Source organism: Bombus huntii, chromosome 17, assembly GCF_024542735.1.
Source record: "Bombus huntii isolate Logan2020A chromosome 17, iyBomHunt1.1, whole genome shotgun sequence".
Taxonomy (NCBI): domain Eukaryota; kingdom Metazoa; phylum Arthropoda; class Insecta; order Hymenoptera; family Apidae; genus Bombus; species Bombus huntii.
This window is the reverse complement of record NC_066254.1, coordinates 4,609,355-4,626,909: the sequence shown is the minus strand read 5'-3', so window position 1 is coordinate 4,626,909 and position 17,555 is coordinate 4,609,355. Positions and strand designations below refer to the sequence as shown.

Below are 17,555 nucleotides of genomic sequence, written 5' to 3'. Positions count from 1 at the left end.
CATATATATCGAACAACATATAAACATATCGAACGACATATCGAATAACATATAAATCGAATGAAAAAGATATAAATAGATATAATGGGGCGAAATGGAATTGCGCGGAAGAAAGTATCAGGTTGTCGCAATAGTTTCTTTCGTTTCATAAGAAAATAATAAACGCACAGTTGTTGTTGTTGTTCCGATAGAACAACGTAGATCGTAATTCATATAGAATAACATAAAATAGAAAATGTATATATATTATTTCCTTATAAAACGAAAAATACTAATATAGGTTAGGATGTAAAGCAACGCTAATACGTTCGATTTTCCCCTTTCAGGCAATGCAATGGCAGCAGTACCGGATACGAAGGCTGCGAGTACCTTTGTTGCGGCCGTGGACACGTGACGAAAACGGAAGAAGTTTTAGAGCGATGCGATTGCAAGTACATCAGCTGCTGTTACGTCAAATGCAAGACATGCAGAAAAGTTATGAAAACGTACGAGTGCAAATGAATGCACGGATTCGTAGAAACCTCGAATTGAAGCCTGATCAAGCTCAAGTGGCAAGAATTCATGTAAACTGTTCACGGGCAACTATGTAAACGACTAACTTGCCCATTGCGTTTAAAAACATGAAACTTACGCGGTGTGATTAATCGTCGCGATAATTCGGGACGATCGGAGGATATCGCGATTGGAAGCGCATATTTGTAGTTATTTTTAGAGGTCGTTGTGTAATTATATCGAAAAATGTGGAAAATGTACGATTCAGGCTGGTGATGGTCGATTACTCGAACGAATCGTCGATGACGAAAACGTAATTAGAAAATACTTAATGTTAAAAGGAAACTCGATGAAACTCTTATTTATCCCGTCTACTATTTATTGAAATTTATGTGTTTGATACGCTGCGAGTATAGCACACCAGTGTTGTCGGTCAACATTTTCCAAAATATTGAGGTACGAGAAAAGATTAGACATTAATAACATCGATGAAAAACTGATATTGGTATACAGGCGCAAAACCAGACAACACCGTTAGCAGCATGTTAGACATAGGCGTGGTTAGTCGCAATGTAAATAATTCGCTGAATTCGACGTAGTTTGTATTGAAAATTATATTCTACAATAAATATCACTTGACACGGAGAAGCAGATTTTATTCACCTCTGTTGATCGTTACACGTTTTGTCGCATTACGATCTGCACGGTACGTTGCATTGCATGCAATTGACATACGTATAAAATACATTTCTCATAAAAATTGTTATAAATTACGATCAAAGTAAAAACGTACAAAATTCCACGTAATTATTCGAACGACTTCAAAGAGGAAATGAGAAATATCGCTTCCAATTCTCACGAATTTTCTATTGATTTGTAAATTTGGTAAGAATCGTGTATCGCGCGTGTATTTGAAACGATGTCCTGTATTAGAAGGACATCGAAACCGTCAAAGAAGAATTTCAAGAGCTGAGAATAAAAAATTCGAAAAATAATACTTGACTTATAAAATTAACAATACTAATTAATTGTTATGGCAGAAGCAAAGTATAAAAGATGTTTGAATAATTATGAGCGATATTGTAAATGTATAATTATGTAAAATAATCGAAAATACGTTATAGGCAAATTTAAACTGTGCATGTTTAAAGTATATAACATTGTTGACTATAATGAAAATTCTGCAAAAGTGACTTATTATTGTATAAGAATATTCAATAGTTTGTTTTGCAATCTGTGATTTGCATTTCTGGGGACTTTGAGCTTTCGTTTGAATTCGTCTCTTCGTCGACAATATTTAAATCTTTTATGAAAACACACCAATTTATACCAGCTCCACAGTCCGGTTCTTTTTCTGATGCCCACCAAAGTGCAGTCTGAAATATTCATGAATAATGGCTTAGGTAGCTAATAAATTTCTGTCGTTCAATATGACAAGAAAGAAAAAAGCAAAGCACGTGCGAAAACCCATTTTAATTATGGGAATAACTGTTGTTATTCTCACGTGTCATCTTCTTTTTAAATTTTTTTTAACTTTCTAGATGAATTTTCAAGTTTAGAAAGAGATAATAATCTAAAAGATTAATGCAAAGAGAATCTTGTTTCAGGTGATAGATAGAGCAACTCGTGAAAGTTGTGCATACTTCCTGCAGAAAATTTGTATGGGTATATTGGCTGCAGTGCTGGATATATTTCAAGCAAAACATATTGGAAATAATTATCGAAATAGTAAACATAGTAAAGTAATAGTAAGTAAGTATAGTAATAGTAAATATAGAAAAAATATAGTAAATGAATTTCAAGCAAAACATATTGGAAATAATTATCGAAATAGTAAACATAGTAAAGTAATAGTAAGTAAGTATAATAATAGTAAATATAGAAAAAATATAGTAAATGAATTTCAAGCAAAACATATTGGAAATAATTATCGAAATAGTAAACATAGTAAAGTAATAGTAAGTAAGTATAATAATAGTAAATATAGAAAAAATATAGTAAATGAATTTCAAGCAAAACATATTGGAAATAATTATCGAAATAGTAAACATAGTAAAGTAATAATAAGTAAGTATAGTAATAGTAAATATAGAAAAAATATTGTGTATATTGTAAACAATGTATAGTTCAACTTGGCTATTACATATTGTATCATTACCAGGTAATATCGTTCGTCAAATTTGCAGAAGAAAAGGTGCGTGAAACAATAACGATAAAAAAAAATACCTTGACGTTTATCGGCGGCGCTGGTGGAGGAGGATCCACTTTAACGTTAATAAATTTTAGAACGTCATTATAGTCCAGTTGTTCCTCTTCGTTCTTGTGAATGCTATATTATTATTGGTAAGTAATATTATTGTGTACAGTTATATATATGTAGTTCCAATTTATCGATTCTTTAAAATTGTGGAAAATCGATGTACTTGTCACACTAATGCCTCTTTAGATCCAAAATGTTAGTATGGTTGCTTAAAATGTACATAAAATACATAAAGACGTACGAGGATACGTAAGATTCGTAATACGTCGAGCATACTCGTCGAGCATTTGCTGGACGAGAGGAAAATCTGTTTAGGAACAAATTTATCATCCATTTGGCAAAGTTCACGAAAATATGGAATTTTTTGGTTGGCAACTAAGGAAATGCGGATTTTATCAATACCAACTAATGACAAAATCCGCATTCCTTAGTTGCGAAATTTCCCGCAATTTTTAAAATTTGGACTGGCTTGGTTTTTGCAACAAGATCTCCACTTATATACGTACTGATCAAGCATGGAATTTAAAAGTTCCACGTCGACTGGAAGTCTGGCAGCACGGAGCGTAGTGTACAACGTATGGCGTGGCAAGAACCCTGTTCTTCCTCTGTCCCAATGATGCAGATCCTCCTCCAAACGATCGAGATCGTTCCACAAAGTTCGCAAAAGTTCCGTATGCATTAACTGTCTGTTAAACGTCTAATTATTATTCCTACTATGTTGAATCGATCTTACGTCGGTGTTTCTACCAACGACGATTGCTTACCTTATGTATTCCCTAGTGTGAAACTCTTTTTTCTCATGAGACGAATAATGTCGAGCGATCGTGATTATTTCGTGCTCTGTTATTTTTCCTTCCATATACTTGCCCAAGACCTCCCTGATTTTTCATGAAATTATTGTAACAGTACAGTATAAATAGTATAGTATTTGGTGGTGTAATAAAACTGCTATATAATACAAATAAAAAGATTGATAGCACGTTAAGTCGTGGCTTATAAAATGTCTATTTGAGGGCTTGCAAGGACTCTAAAAGACAGCTTTCGCATATCTTTGTTATTTGTACTCAGTTGCTTAGTATAAATGTTGTGTAATTTGTTTAATCTTACGTGTGTAGATTTGGTGGATCAGAGCATGAGGGGAGTACGGCAGGAGCTGATTCAGCGCGCCAAAATAAGAAGAAGAGTTCCTACAAACTGCCCATATGACCTTACTGTCGAGTAACAGCTTGTTTCGTGTCGTTATAGTCGCTTAGCTACCACCCAGAAAATCGCTCCAAGTAGTCAGGTGCAGCTTCGGTAGCAGCGTGAATGCATCGCATCGTAGATCGTGGAACCTGTTCCAACAGCTTATACGGATTCGTCGGCGACTTTGACGAAGAGTTTCGACACTGTCAACCGACGTTGTATAAACAGGACACTTTAAACGCTCCTGTGACTAACAATCGAATGGGTCCAGGTGCGAAGAGCGAGCTGATGATGAAATAAGACCAGCACGACATATCCATCTTCCAGGAAGTCGTTGATCTAAGTAACATCTAGCATCGCAAAATAAGCTGTAACTCGAGAACATGGTCGTATCGGGCGTATGTTTATACGAAGTTTTCTTCTTATTTCAGTGTGCTGAATCAACACCTGCTGTACTTACCCGCATGCTCTGACTCGCATAAATTCGTAATCTGCAGTAGCGTGCGTTTCAACAAATTGCAATTGGATTTTTCGATTTTTACGTGACGAATCATTTCCTGTCACGCCGTTCGAATACTTTCGTTATTCGCCTCATAGGCAATTGAATGAAACAAAACGGCGACGTATACCTGAGTTTCTCGTACGGCAGGACTCGAACATCCCCGTCGATTGATTGGGCTGGCTCGCAAAGCTGTAGGAATTCTTTGTAAACCGGTTTCAATGTCTGTCGTAGTTTTTCCACGATTAACTTGGCGTTAGCTTTGGCGAACTGAAAAATCGCAATACAAACGAAACGTTCATATTTCAATGGCTTGCCCGACCGAGTTCGTCAGGGGAACGCTAATCCGATGTTCTAAAGTTCGGGACAGCGTGGAACAGTAAAAACAGCGAGACGCGTGTAAATTATTGCACCTTATCGCAATGTAACTCCATGTAACGAAGAGCATAAACGTCGGCCGAAGTAATTTCGAAGATAAAACCGTTCAAGTTAGGACGTGCTCCAATATAAAAATCCTCCGGCTTGTAATAATCCGGTTTCTTGCTTACAAATACCTCTTGATTAGGTAACATCATTGGCATTCTCTTCTGGAACAGACATCGTCTAAAGCCTGCAAATAACGCGAAAAACCCATGCAATCAATAAGGAAACGATGTTGAGGAGCTAAACTGAAACGAATGTTAATAATCAGGCTACGACCGTTTATATGTATAATGGTATTTGGTTTGTGGACATTCGATGACTTCTTGAAGACAACCCCGTAGGTGTCGAACATCAAACTATTTTAGGAGAAAGGAGAAGCCTTTCCGACTTGGTATCATCTTCGTAATCTGATTTTGATCATTTCGATAACAGTATTTTCTTAAAAAACTGTTCACCTGAATTTCTCCTCGCCAGTTCGAAAATAGAAACCGTATCGTCCATGAGGAAAACTCTTATAATGAACTGCCTGTCTTGATTAGCCGGTACGTTCGATATCATTTGCGCTCTGAATCTCAAAACGTAGCTGTCCAAGCCCTGTCTAAGGAAGAGGAAAAGAGGAAGAAAAGGTACTCGCGAGATTCTAGTATTCGTGATCACGCCTCAAGCTCACTTGTCGTAACGCAGGAACTTAACGACATCTGTTTTAGGTGGTTGCGGTATCACCCTGAAACAGTTGCCGAGGGAATCTTCGTAGGACCCAAAACCATTGTAGGGTGGAATGTATCTCTCCACTTTCACGCAAATCTCGCCAACATTTCGAGGTCTTTCCATGGGCGTGAAGTCATCCAGGCCGTATTTTTTCCTTTGATGCGATACAAGGAACATTTTTTTACGTGACACATTCTTTTCTACGCTTTCTACGTGAGTATTAACGTTGCGTCAGAAGTGTGACGAAGTGAGAGTTATTAGCGACGATGATTCGAAACCAGGAAATGTTTTATGGGAAATTATATTCTTGTGTAATAAATATACAGGATGTACCAGCTGAAGGAGGCCGCTTCGATGTCTCTCTCGTTTGCAATGCTTGTAGCACGATTTAAAATTTAAATTTAAATTACTTAAATGAATATTTTTCTTTACTTTTCATATTTTAATTTTCTTTTTCTAGGCCATAGTTGTGTTTTATGTAGAAAACGCGTACTCTTTTTTGTTGCATCTTATAGCAGACAAGAAAATATGAATATGCCTGAGTTATGATCTTCGGATGGCCGTGAACGCTAAAAGGATGATGAAACTGTAAGACGATGTTAGGATGACATGTGAACTTACACGTTTATGTTGTTAAATGTTCCAAGATATTTAAGTCGCCTCCTATAGCTGGACACCTTGTGTATATATATACATAAAATTTTGTCAAGTTATTTTTAAACGTTTCTAAAATAATCCCCAACAAATAGAGTACACCTTAACGCATTAAAATGAACTAATTTTACAATATTTTATCTATTTCTATTATCTTCGCGATCTCGCCTTTAAATATGTATTTTGGATATTTTACCTGTAGTATTCCTTCGTAAAAGCGTCCATGTCTGTTATGACAATTATTCTGCCGAAGATATTTACTTGTGCGCCAATACTAAGTTCATTTTCTTTGTAATACTCCCTACGAACCTTTCCAGTGTTCAATGGATCTATCGTGTAATAACCATGGGATGTATCGTCTCCCATCACGTTCAAGACGGTAAAAGCGTTCCCTGTTCCGATCGAGCCCATTTCCGAGAAGATCTACATTCGAATGCCCGTCCATTAATCCCTTGAGTTACAAGTCTTGCTAAACTAAATTCCGTTATAAACAGCGTATAAAAGCAGCGAGTCACTGCCTGCAATCTTTGGGTACGTAAATCATCTTTTCGTAGTTTTGCAAAATCATATGCCAAAATCAAATTGGTTTTTGCATCTTCGGCCCAGTCTAACCTGTTCTATCTATGCCAACCTGTGTAAACTCGCGAACTCAATTATCCCGTACAATGAGAGTACATCGACTGTCAATTCTGTCATGACACAAGCAAAAATGCGTATTACACTCATAATGAAAATTTTGCCTTATAAGTATAGTCGTTTTTTAATTGTTACATGGATCATTCTGTGAAAATTTCCTATAATAGAACAGTCGAAGAGTAAAAAAATTCTTACTTTAGGAACTTGCATACGTCGCAAAAACATGGAACCGGAATCTCGTCCGGAATTCGACGGCAGATTCTCTTTGATCTCTATCGTGTTGTCAGCTAGGTAATAGTAAATTTCCAGATCATGCACGACACCGTAAAGGTTATCCGTGTCATCCCAATATCCATAAAATCGAAGCACTTGTTTGTCGTATTTCAAGAAATCGCCGCGAGTATCCACCTTCTGTTTTGGTTTCTTTGGAAATGTTTCCTATTTCGATCAATCAAAGCGTAGAGTAAGCAGGCAATTGCTGATGTAAACAAACAGATGTAAAGCCGGAAATCCTTCTTAAATCGATAGATGAGGACAGTGTATCATAAATAATAGAATAATAAAAGAAAAATAATGCTTCTAGATAACTGGAGAATCCCATTTCGCGATAATATAGATCACATTAAAACAATGTTGATTCCTAAAGTATAAAAATAAGATTAAAGACTTCCATGCACGTTATGTGTTTTCGAAACTCCACGTTTTACGGTAAAATCTCTTTTTAAGTAAGCATATACAGTACGATAAAAAATAATGTTCGTGTATGTATTAAGTTGTGTGCAAAAGTAAAATTATATGCAAACGGAGGTAAAGAATATTTTTGTCAATGTTTCATTGTAAGTAAAATATTAGTTAAATAACCATAATTATGTCGGACACTATTTTTATTGTACTTACTCGCTTATGAAGTTCCAAATAAGGATCCTTTGGTATTTCTATCGGATCTGGTACGGCGATTCCCATACGATTTAAAAATTGTCTCGTAAATTTGTCACAGTCTACAATCTTATATACTCTCCCAAATAATTCCGGCTCTTTGCCGATATTTAGATCTATTATATCGTAGTATCTGTATCTCACTGGATCAGGCATTGGAATTCTCTGTCGCCTTAACAAGACGCCTAAGTACACGCGTTTCATCTTTCAGTAATAAAACTTTGACAGATTTAAATATATATTAAATAATTAAAAGTATCGAAGAGGATGCACCGTTGAACCTTGCTCAAGTCCACTATTGTCCACGGAAGGCTCAGAAATTTTCATCGTTCCATCCTCCAAAAAAAAGCTGATATTTACCACGCGTATTTGATAAGCTGCTTTCCATCTTTCGTTAACTGTTTCTTGAAAGAATGCTTTGAACATTAACCTCTGAAAAGTGCATTCGATATAGAAAATATCGCTATAAATATATTCAATAAATTAATCTACTTTGTCTAATTATTTTCAACTCCTGTATGAATTATCAAACGTCATCGATATTAATTGTCTAGTTTTCTAGATAAATGATCGTACTTGGCCATCATAGGCAATCCAAGGAGGCAGTTCTTGAACTTCCCCGCGAGCATAAATTGACGGATAACGAATTGGATCGCTTTTATCAAACTTTTCCGATAAATAATAAACTCCATCGTGAATTTTAGTAAAGTATTGATTCCTCGCAAAGTTTGTTCGATCAAGCTAAACAAGAAGATACATCAAGCGTTTTTTGTATTATATTATAATGAATTAAGTGCGTATGTTCTATGCTCATCAATAATGTAAAATTATTTCATGAAATTCTATGTCGTAGCCAATGCATATATCGGTTAATTAAACACAAAGTGTCATGAGACCGTAAAAGAAAAATGACTTACGTTTTTATCGAAACTAAACCCTGGTAGACATGGAAGCATAAGATCACGCTGCATTTTACTGCCGATGAAAATTGGATTAATAAATATAATACATTTGAAGAGTTAGTAGCCGATTTACGGAGAAACACTTTACGTATCTGATATCGACGTAAGAATACGCGTCACTGCTATTTGCTATTGTTGCGTTTCCTTGGAGATACTTCAGTTGATTTCATCAGGAGAAAAGAAGAACTTCGTGGTACTTGCAGCTTTAATATATATATATATATATATTTAATTTTATTATCATCAACAATTTGCAATATTGCACTGGTAATATCTCATACCAGTATATGCAGAAACATAAATTTATATAATATATAGCAATATACAATATAGCAAAAACTCTGGTATAAATCTAATAACACGTATATATTATATATTAGTTTGATTCGTAACAACCTATGTTAGTGATAAGTTTTAAACGATACTGCTGACTATAATTTGTTATTAATTTTATTACTTAAGAGCATGATGTACAGATCATGATACTATTTAATTGGTAACTCATTATTCAAATGATATAAATGCATCAATGGTAAATAAATCACAAGTATGTAGTAAATGAGGTAATAGATTCAATAAGTTAAGCGTAATAAAAGCAAGATCATACATTCATTGATCAAACATAATTTAAAACACCCTATTAATAAACCTCTGTGCAAAAAGATTAAGTCATGTTTAATGAATAACAGATGTTATATTATGCGTATAATCGTAATATGCGTAAAGTTACTATCGCACGTATATTATGCAGATACTAGCAACAATAAATTGTTTTACTGGCACTTGTTAGCGACGAAAATATTCTATAAGCGTAGATAACATAACATAAAAGGAAACGGCGCGCACGCGCGCAGTAACTACAAAATTAAACAAGTTTTACGACAGTGGACGGTCCAAGTATAAATAGATAATAGACGTACTCATTGACACTTTCTCAGAACTTTCATATCGGTTAAACCCTTCCAAAAATTTTCTACTCTTCATAGTATGATGGAATTTGGTTTAAACGCATGATTACAGACGTCAGCGTTTCGAAAACTCGCATCGTGGAAATTCAACAGATTGTCTTCGAAAACATATAAACAACTGTTCAAATCTCCACTTGCTTTTCTTGAACTTCTAGTCTTTAGTCTCTGGTTGTATATCGTACCAGCTTGTGGACGATTTCGTGACATCGATTTCGGCCAAACTTAAATAAAGTTGACCCATTACGTTGCTTCCGGTCGACAACCAACCCTTTTGAGTACATACAGATACTTCCAATGTGCGACTGTTTAAATCAGCTTGAGAAACAACATACTCGAATTGTTCATCGAATATTGGATTACAATTATCCTTTATTACTGCTGTTTTACGTTTCGTTTCCTTATGACGGTCAGGTAGAAGATACAACTTTACATATGGATCTGGTATGTTATACGGATCATTTTGTGGTAGAGGTAAGTTACTGTAACAGTAAAAAGTTCGTTAACATTCTGTTAAATGTCACATTGTTAAATTAAATTTCACATTGTTAAATTACGTACGCTATTTTGTGTACAACGATTATAAGCTTCTGTCTTTGTACACTGTAACGTAGAGACAATTGTATTCGACCTAGTTTAGCTTCACCCGCGGATGATGTCATATTTGGATTCCTATGAAATAACTGTTGATCTCCAACAGGAGCAGAAGATTGATCAGTAGCAATGACGATTAATTCCTCCTCTGCTGTACCTGATTCTTCAGGTACAATTACGGCAGCAGATCCAGTACTGTGTGTTAAACTCTTAACTGATTCTTTTGAAGGTTGTCTATTCAATGGACTAGCTGGAACTAGAAAAGATCGTAGAATTATAAAATTATATAAGATTATTAAATCTCATTGAAATATAAGTAATTATTGGTAGACTTACGACTAGTTGATATCGTGCTGATATTTGATTCTTGGCGTTCGATTCTTTTATTCAGTTGATTAATATCGTGGTCGTCGTCATCTTCTTCCGAAGTAGGCTCAGGTTCTTCGTATTTCAAAATCTGCAAATGAAATTAAGTGTATAAATACAATGTACTTATTGCTTACAAATGTATCAATATAAAAAGTTCAAGGAGTTTGTACATTTAGTGACATGGATAATATTAATTTGCTATCAACTTCGGCCATTTGCAGATCATAAGGCTGTTGTGTAATTTCAAGATTATTTTGTTTTAAAAGTAAAGAAATATTGTGACTCATTTCTCCCACTATGACACCAGTCTTTTCATCTGTGATCTAAAAATTAAGATAAATAAAATGTAAAATTTACACATGGTGTAAAAAGGAAATATTTTTGAAAATAATAAATAACCTTTATATGTAAAACACCAGTTTGTGGATTGCTCACTAAAAAGGTAAAACCTTGTTCCCACACTGGATCACAAGAACGTAATATAGTACCTGTTCTTTTTGTGCTTCCTCCAACACTTGCTTCAAGATAAACATCAGGTTGTTTATTACCTCGAATACACTGTAATTCAATAATTTTATTCGCTTTTCTTAAACAAAAATCTATTATTTTAAAATAGATCAATTATACTTACTGGTAAATTTCTTGCTGAGTCAATATAAAGTATAAGAAGAGCTGTACTCATTGATGTTATTCTGAGTTCTTGAGTTTCAATTAATGCCTACATACATTTATAATATTATTTTATAAACTCTATATAAATATTTACGTTCTGTTAAAAATACATACAGCTTGCAAATCTGCAACATTTTTTGAAAGTTGAAGCCATGTTAAACGTAAATGAACCATACCATGTTTTGCTTGTTCCAATGAAATCCACTAGAAGGTAATGTTTTTATTATTACTGAAAATTTATTACTACTTTAATGCTACTGTTTTTTATACTTACTGTATCAATATTTCCCTTCTTTTTCACTCTACTAACTTCAATAGTAGCCCTGCATTGTGGCAAAATAAGTGCATTTAGTAATTTATATATTTTACTTAAAGTATAGGAAATTAGCTACTATTTTGTTTACAATGGTAATTATACAGATGAATGATGATTAGTATATTTATGAAATTTAGTTTATGTATATTACAAAGCAGTCATGCAATTACAGCATACATTATAAATTTCTAACATTCGTTTCACAAATAAGCAATAAATTCCTGTATATTATATATTCATAATCATATAAGCAGTACCTTCTTGTATAAGAAAACTGATTTCTAAAAAAAAAAGACAATAATTGAAATGAAAAGAGTAATGTGGTGACAGAAATTGTCATTTTACTGTAATTGCAAAGGGCACATATATTTTGCACTATTCTTATAATATAAATTTACCATGTCTTCTTAAACATCTTTTTCATTAACATGCACCATAATGACAGTACAACTTTACAATTTTTTAAACAAGGAACGTTCTTCTAAGCTAACTGTAGAAAATATTTCAAATACATTCTATGCCTGTACTTGCTACAAGTAGCAATACCTGCCAAGTGGATCATCTTGACCAGCGTTGTCTTTGTCAAAAAGGTGGGCAGCCACCGTGTTGTAATAGGCTCCCAAGCTCTTTTCCACTATAAACTGCCATCACATAATCTAGTTTAGTTTTTTATTTTATCAAATGCAGTCACCTAATCACTCCCATAAAATTAGTAAATACAATTAAAAGCAAGTTTTCAAAATTAGAAGATATTGCCATTACAAGATTAACTAATATGTATATATGTAAAAAAAAAACTCAGGAAAGTAATTTATGTCATACAGATACTAAATAATGCAAATACGAAATGCAAAATAAATGAAATAATATGATAATATCATAGAATGACTCCTAATTATGATTATGAAAAAAAGAATAGAAAGAAAACTTTAATTAATGCAAATTATAAAAACTGTTATATGATCATGACACTTGATAAAAGTAAACACACCAAATACATATGTATGGCACACATTGTAAGTATATCATAGCACAGCATATTGTTGCTATTTAAAGTTGAATAAATTTATAAATTATTCAAAAGAAAATTACATTAACATACAAGACTCATATTAAAATGACAGGGAAAGAAGAAAGATCTATAACAAGTAAGGCAATAATTTCAGTTAATTAAAGTTCACTATTTTTGTTAAATTATTAAATATTATACTATAAATGCATCTACTACCTGCCAAGGAAGTCACCATATTGAATACCTGGGATGGTTACTACATCCCTATCCCAAAGAGACACCATAATATTCTGCATTAGACATGAGCAGATCACAGCCTGTGCCAATATAATCATAATGTGAAAATGCTATGATACATATAAACTTTGATAGACAAAAATATTGTTTTTCTAAATCTCTCATGTATAAAATATAAATGTACTATATATATCATTTTGAGTAAATATGTGCCACATAAGATGACTATGAGTATAATTAAAATAAAACATTTTAATTTAAACAACAAATAATTAAATTAAATTAAACAAAATAAAAAATAATTAATGTTGTTAAAGTAAAATATTTTATTTTATTCTAATACTAAAAGACATTATTACAGATTTATTATTGCACATTATAGCAAGCATTAAGTGATTGCTGACACAGTAAACCAACACACATTCAAACACCACTCATAAACCAAAAATTGTAAATGCTAAAAATACCATAATGCAGCACCAACATGCTTCTACTTTGCAAGTATGACAGTAATACTCTTAATATATGATGTGATCTAATATACAATAATATATGATTAAAATATACAATGGAAACATATAGATGATAATTAAATGATAAATTAAATAGTAATTATCTTCAGTTACAATTAAATAAAAAACGTAACAAGTACGATTAAAACAATTTTTCATTAGCTTTTATAATACAGCTTACCTTGAGCATAAAATTGAAAAAAAAAAATGAAAATATATGTTACTTTATTCCCATACCTTCCAAGACTTTCATCTCCTTTGGTGTCATCATAGTCCCATAACAGCACAGTCATTTGTTGAGCGATGGCTGACGTCACGGCACACTAATCCCACATAACACATCGCACATCACATACATACATACATACCAAAATACGAAATTAAATTAGACTGATATGGACTAAGATGCTTCCGATCTATCCGTGAATTATTTTATATCTTCTTCTAAGCAAACAATTCCAAGCAAAATTATACATATAAATGTAAAAATGATTATAGTTTATTGATTTATTAGGAAAAAGCATTGATGTGTTAGATCAGCAACATCTTACATCTTACATCTGACTGAGACGGGATTGTAAACGTATAAAAAAAATAATAAAATAATAAATTATAGATATGATGACGATGAATCGTAATATGACCAAAGAACAAAAATAATATGAAGAAATTTCAAAATGTTCTGTCTAATGTTTTTTGATAATACATGTCTACTATTGTACATCATGTGCTTCTGTCTATCTAAAAAATAATATTTCTTACCACATAAAAGACGATGTGCTTGAAATTTCAAAGGACTTATAAAAAAATATTATAGCAAAGCACATGCATTAAATATTATCAATATTTGATTTCTTAAAAAAAGATATTATGCATACCTCACACCAGAAATCCCATTTTGGATTCACAGTATTATCTATAGTCTTTGTTCTAAATTCTTGTGCTCCAATATTTATAATGGCATATGGATCAGATTTACCTTTACCCAACACTCCTATATCCTTTTTCATAAGGTGTTTTGCTTCTACTACATGAATTCTTAAAACACCCTAAGAAAGAAATATAATTATATTATGCTGAACAATCGAGCATCAACAATTAACATCTAGATATTAAGTATTGTAAATGAAAAGTTTACTTCAGGCTCTGGTATTTTTAATGATTCAACTGGTACTGCCTCGCTCAATGGTATAACAATTTTATTTGGCAATACTACAAAGGCTGCTATTTGTTCCACTATCGTTTTCCTTAAAATTTCACTATTAAAAAATATTTAATTAATTATTCTTTTCAAGAGATAAACCATAAATTTATTTATTGCTAAACTTTTCTTACTTAAATCCAGGTAAATCGAGAACATCCGCGACTCCAACCAAATTAAAATTAATAGCAGGTGGATTTAAAAAAAATGCTTGCACACCTCCAACTATAGGAATTACAGGTAATAGTGGTTTCATAACTATTCTCATTATTCCGCGAATCTAAAAATTAATTGCGTATATAAATTAATAAAGCTTGCAAACAGTACATATTACCAAACATATATCTTTTAATAGTATTTACCTGAAAATCTCTAATACCACCTTTTATATTTCCTACCGAGAAAGTAATATCACAATCACCAGCATATCTATAAAATTAAATAATTAGAAATAAATTATATAAATTATATAAAACATTATAAAGTTAATAAAATCACACAAATAATTAATACATACATAACATCTGCATCCACAATGACTTCATTCCTTGAAGTATTTTTATCATATGCTTTAATACCATAAATTTTTAAAGGCTGCAATAAAATATAAGGATTAGTTGTAATATTGATATATTTATAATAAAAAGAAAGATAACTATTGTGAATATAAAAGTGTACTTACAATACGACCTAAGACCAGCCTTTCGAATTGAAATCCCTTTACCTTGTATTCTCCTAATTTTTCTACTATTGCAGGTTCTATACTTTGTTTACAAAGTTCACGAGCAAATTGATTTATATTTGGCCAAATTTTGTACAAAACCTTAGAATATGAAGGAAATATTATATATTAATAATTTAAAGTATTAAAATGATATATCAAGATCTTCCATACTTTATTTAACCATTCAGCTCTATCAAAATCAGGGAAGTAAACCCAAGAAGGTAATTCATCCAATCGACTCATTATTAGTTCTTTTTCTTTAGCCATAACACTAGCTTGGGCAGTAATTGCTTTTAATTCGTTGTCTTTCCTGCGTTCTGTTTTCCATGCTACCAAAGCAATTGGTGCAATTAACCATGCTATATTTAAGTTTAGATATCCCCAGCTCCAAATAAAACCAACAGTTGCCAATTTAGTAAAAAATGATATGGTCAATGAACCCACATTCATGTATGGCCAAGGATTTGGCTTAGATACTTTATTGTCTTCACAGTTACCTTCCATTTGTATTAAATAGTAACTAAATTTTAATTCAATATGTAACTTATTATACTTTTATAGATATTTACATAACTTTTTGTTATGTATATAAAAGGTTAATTTCCTTAGCTCCCTGTTAATTATTTTATTTATATTTTTCCTGCAAGAATGAAACACTTATTTATATAAAATCGTATTAAAATTTATTCAAATAATTTGTAATATTATACAACCATGAAATAAAATTAAAATAATTTTATTCCAATTATGCTATTTAATTGTCTAAATATCATAAAACTTTTCGTAAACATTTATTGTACGAATTAATATTCATTAAAAAAGAAAAAGATGGATGTATACATACAGTAAGAAAATTAATTGTGGTAAGAATAAAATTATATTCGTGTTTGAATCACATTTAAATTTAATCTACAGATTTTGTAATTTTAATCTTAATCGTAAAAAAGTTATTAGATTATAATCTAAATTATGATTAATATCAAAACTTGTATTCTATTATTAAGATCATTGCATCTGATATTATGAAGTATACATACTTGAGTACAAGTAGCTGTAAGTATTAATTACAGTAGTTCAGTTGATAGCAATGATAAACTCAGATACACTTATATAAAGCACGTAAAATAAGAAGTAAAAGACATTGCGATTTTTTAAAAAATAAAGTGAACGAAATTAATTGTGACTCAATCTTTGTCTAATTATACACGCAAGATGTTATCGGTCTAGCTTAATACTTCCGTGGAAAATGAGTCATCGTTGATAGCCAGAATGATTCAAACACATATTAAATGTTAAAAATATATTCAAATAATATGGAAGCATATACAACAATAAATAATATATAATATATAATACAATTTTATTTCATAAAGTAGGCACTTATAAGTACAAATTCTATATTATACATATTGTTATTTATAACTTAAAATTAAGCATAAATGTGTGTAAGTAGATGAAAAAATGTGCGAATTTCTAATTATGTGCAAGCGTTGTTAATATTGTTAAAAATTGGTATTCTTATTGTACAATTTGCTTACACTTGTAATAAAACCGTGTATTCACGTACTCTGTATGATTATGTAGCCATTGTTCATATGAGCACAATTGAAAGCGACAATGCTCCCCAATTTGCTTCAACGAGTATCAAATGTTTTCGAGGACCAATCAATTATTACAGTGAGGAAATTCTTGAAGTAGTTCCTCTAAAACGCCTGACTATATTGTACTCTGATTGTGCTATAGTATCGTACCCGAGTTAGCTGCAGTCTGGTGGCAGAAATAGAAATAAAAATTTGAAATTACATCAGTTCGCGGGGCGTCGTATTAAAAAGTGGAAGCAGAGAATTCATCATAAGTCATCAATTTGGAAAAGTCAATACACATCGACATGTCATTGCTTTAAAACGGTGAAAATCTTAATTTAAATAGTTCTATATTCATAATTTCAACATATTGCAGACTGATCACGTTCGTGAGAACTCTCGTGTTTATTAATAATGCTTGAGGTTGATCACGAAAATTCTTGTTGTCATCCATCGTTGTCGTTTAGAGAAAAATAATTTAACTATATTCTTACTATATATCCTGGGTATAATTAAGTAATAAAACGATTAGTCCGCAATATGTTAACATGATTCATTGTATTTCAATATAAACAAACGAATACCGAAATAAATTTCAAGAAAATCCAGGTAGTA

At 32.1% G+C, this 17,555-nt stretch overlaps 3 protein-coding genes and 1 long non-coding RNA gene across 11 annotated transcripts in view; 2 read left to right on the top strand and 2 right to left on the bottom strand.

Moving 5' to 3' along the window:
• Window positions 1-1,684, top strand: part of LOC126875236 (protein Wnt-11b-2-like) — a 33,506-nt gene extending 31,822 nt beyond the window's left edge. For 3 of the 4 annotated variants that reach the window (XM_050638057.1, XM_050638059.1, XM_050638058.1), the window contains exon 5: window positions 327-1,684. In XM_050638057.1, the coding sequence (XP_050494014.1) occupies window positions 327-501 (175 nt within the window). In that variant the 3' untranslated portion in view covers window positions 502-1,684. The remainder of the gene's footprint in view (window positions 1-326) is intronic. The other variant, XM_050638056.1, reaches the window with a different exon arrangement.
• LOC126875228 (EF-hand domain-containing family member C2-like) lies at window positions 1,124-8,859 on the bottom strand. 2 transcript variants are annotated; one of them, XM_050638036.1, is made up of 14 exons: window positions 8,711-8,859; window positions 8,370-8,534; window positions 8,075-8,225; window positions 7,755-7,978; window positions 7,053-7,295; window positions 6,418-6,644; window positions 5,530-5,721; window positions 5,315-5,457; window positions 4,850-5,046; window positions 4,567-4,706; window positions 3,517-3,630; window positions 3,259-3,438; window positions 2,719-2,821; window positions 1,124-1,868 (listed from the first exon to the last, which is right to left on the bottom strand). In XM_050638036.1, exons 1-14 carry the CDS (start codon window positions 8,762-8,764, stop codon window positions 1,707-1,709), a joined length of 2,295 nt encoding a protein of 764 aa, XP_050493993.1. In that variant the 5' UTR covers window positions 8,765-8,859; the 3' UTR covers window positions 1,124-1,706. The 2 variants fall into 2 exon arrangements, with proteins under 2 accessions (XP_050493993.1, XP_050493994.1); XM_050638037.1 differs by lacking the exons at window positions 8,370-8,534; window positions 8,711-8,859 and having other exon boundaries at window positions 8,067-8,217.
• On the top strand, window positions 5,016-5,710 carry LOC126875240 (uncharacterized). The gene is made up of 3 exons (XR_007693293.1): window positions 5,016-5,250; window positions 5,334-5,485; window positions 5,567-5,710. It is a non-coding gene; the product is annotated as an uncharacterized LOC126875240 (long non-coding RNA).
• A 90-nt stretch (window positions 8,860-8,949) lies between the features above and the next one.
• On the bottom strand, window positions 8,950-17,088 carry LOC126875227 (extended synaptotagmin-2). Of its 4 annotated transcripts, none has more exons than XM_050638033.1 (17): window positions 16,925-17,088; window positions 15,529-15,997; window positions 15,316-15,456; window positions 15,151-15,227; window positions 14,996-15,062; window positions 14,768-14,913; window positions 14,571-14,691; window positions 14,311-14,481; window positions 12,218-12,312; window positions 11,630-11,678; window positions 11,470-11,559; window positions 11,315-11,401; window positions 11,083-11,241; window positions 10,854-11,006; window positions 10,651-10,771; window positions 10,282-10,570; window positions 8,950-10,202 (listed from the first exon to the last, which is right to left on the bottom strand). In XM_050638033.1, the coding sequence occupies exons 2-17, from the start codon at window positions 15,859-15,861 to the stop codon at window positions 9,875-9,877; spliced, it is 2,427 nt and encodes an 808-aa protein (XP_050493990.1). In that variant the 5' UTR covers window positions 15,862-15,997; window positions 16,925-17,088; the 3' UTR covers window positions 8,950-9,874. The 4 variants fall into 4 exon arrangements, with proteins under 4 accessions (XP_050493990.1, XP_050493992.1, XP_050493989.1 ...); XM_050638035.1 differs by lacking the exon at window positions 12,218-12,312 and adding an exon at window positions 13,670-13,755 and having other exon boundaries at window positions 16,896-17,084; XM_050638032.1 differs by having other exon boundaries at window positions 16,896-17,084.
• Window positions 17,089-17,555: the final 467 nt, after the last annotated feature.

What these genes read in the sequence shown, in the direction of transcription:
- LOC126875227 (XM_050638033.1), bottom strand. Translation starts at nt 15,861, where the DNA reads ATGGAAGGTAACTGTGAAGACAATAAAGTATCTAAGCCAAATCCTTGG. An exon ending in GTGGTATTAGAGATTTTCAG is followed by an intron (nt 14,914 to 14,995) that starts GTAAATACTATT and finishes ATTAATTTTTAG; the next exon opens with ATTCGCGGAATAATGAGAAT. An exon ending in ATCGTTGTACACAAAATAGC is followed by an intron (nt 10,203 to 10,281) that starts GTACGTAATTTA and finishes TTACTGTTACAG; the next exon opens with TAACTTACCTCTACCACAAA.
- LOC126875228 (XM_050638036.1), bottom strand. Translation starts at nt 8,764, where the DNA reads ATGCAGCGTGATCTTATGCTTCCATGTCTACCAGGGTTTAGTTTCGAT. An exon ending in GGTTTAGTTTCGATAAAAAC is followed by an intron (nt 8,535 to 8,710) that starts GTAAGTCATTTT and finishes CTTCTTGTTTAG; the next exon opens with CTTGATCGAACAAACTTTGC. An exon ending in TTAAATTCCATGCTTGATCA is followed by an intron (nt 2,822 to 3,258) that starts GTACGTATATAA and finishes ATAATAATATAG; the next exon opens with CATTCACAAGAACGAAGAGG.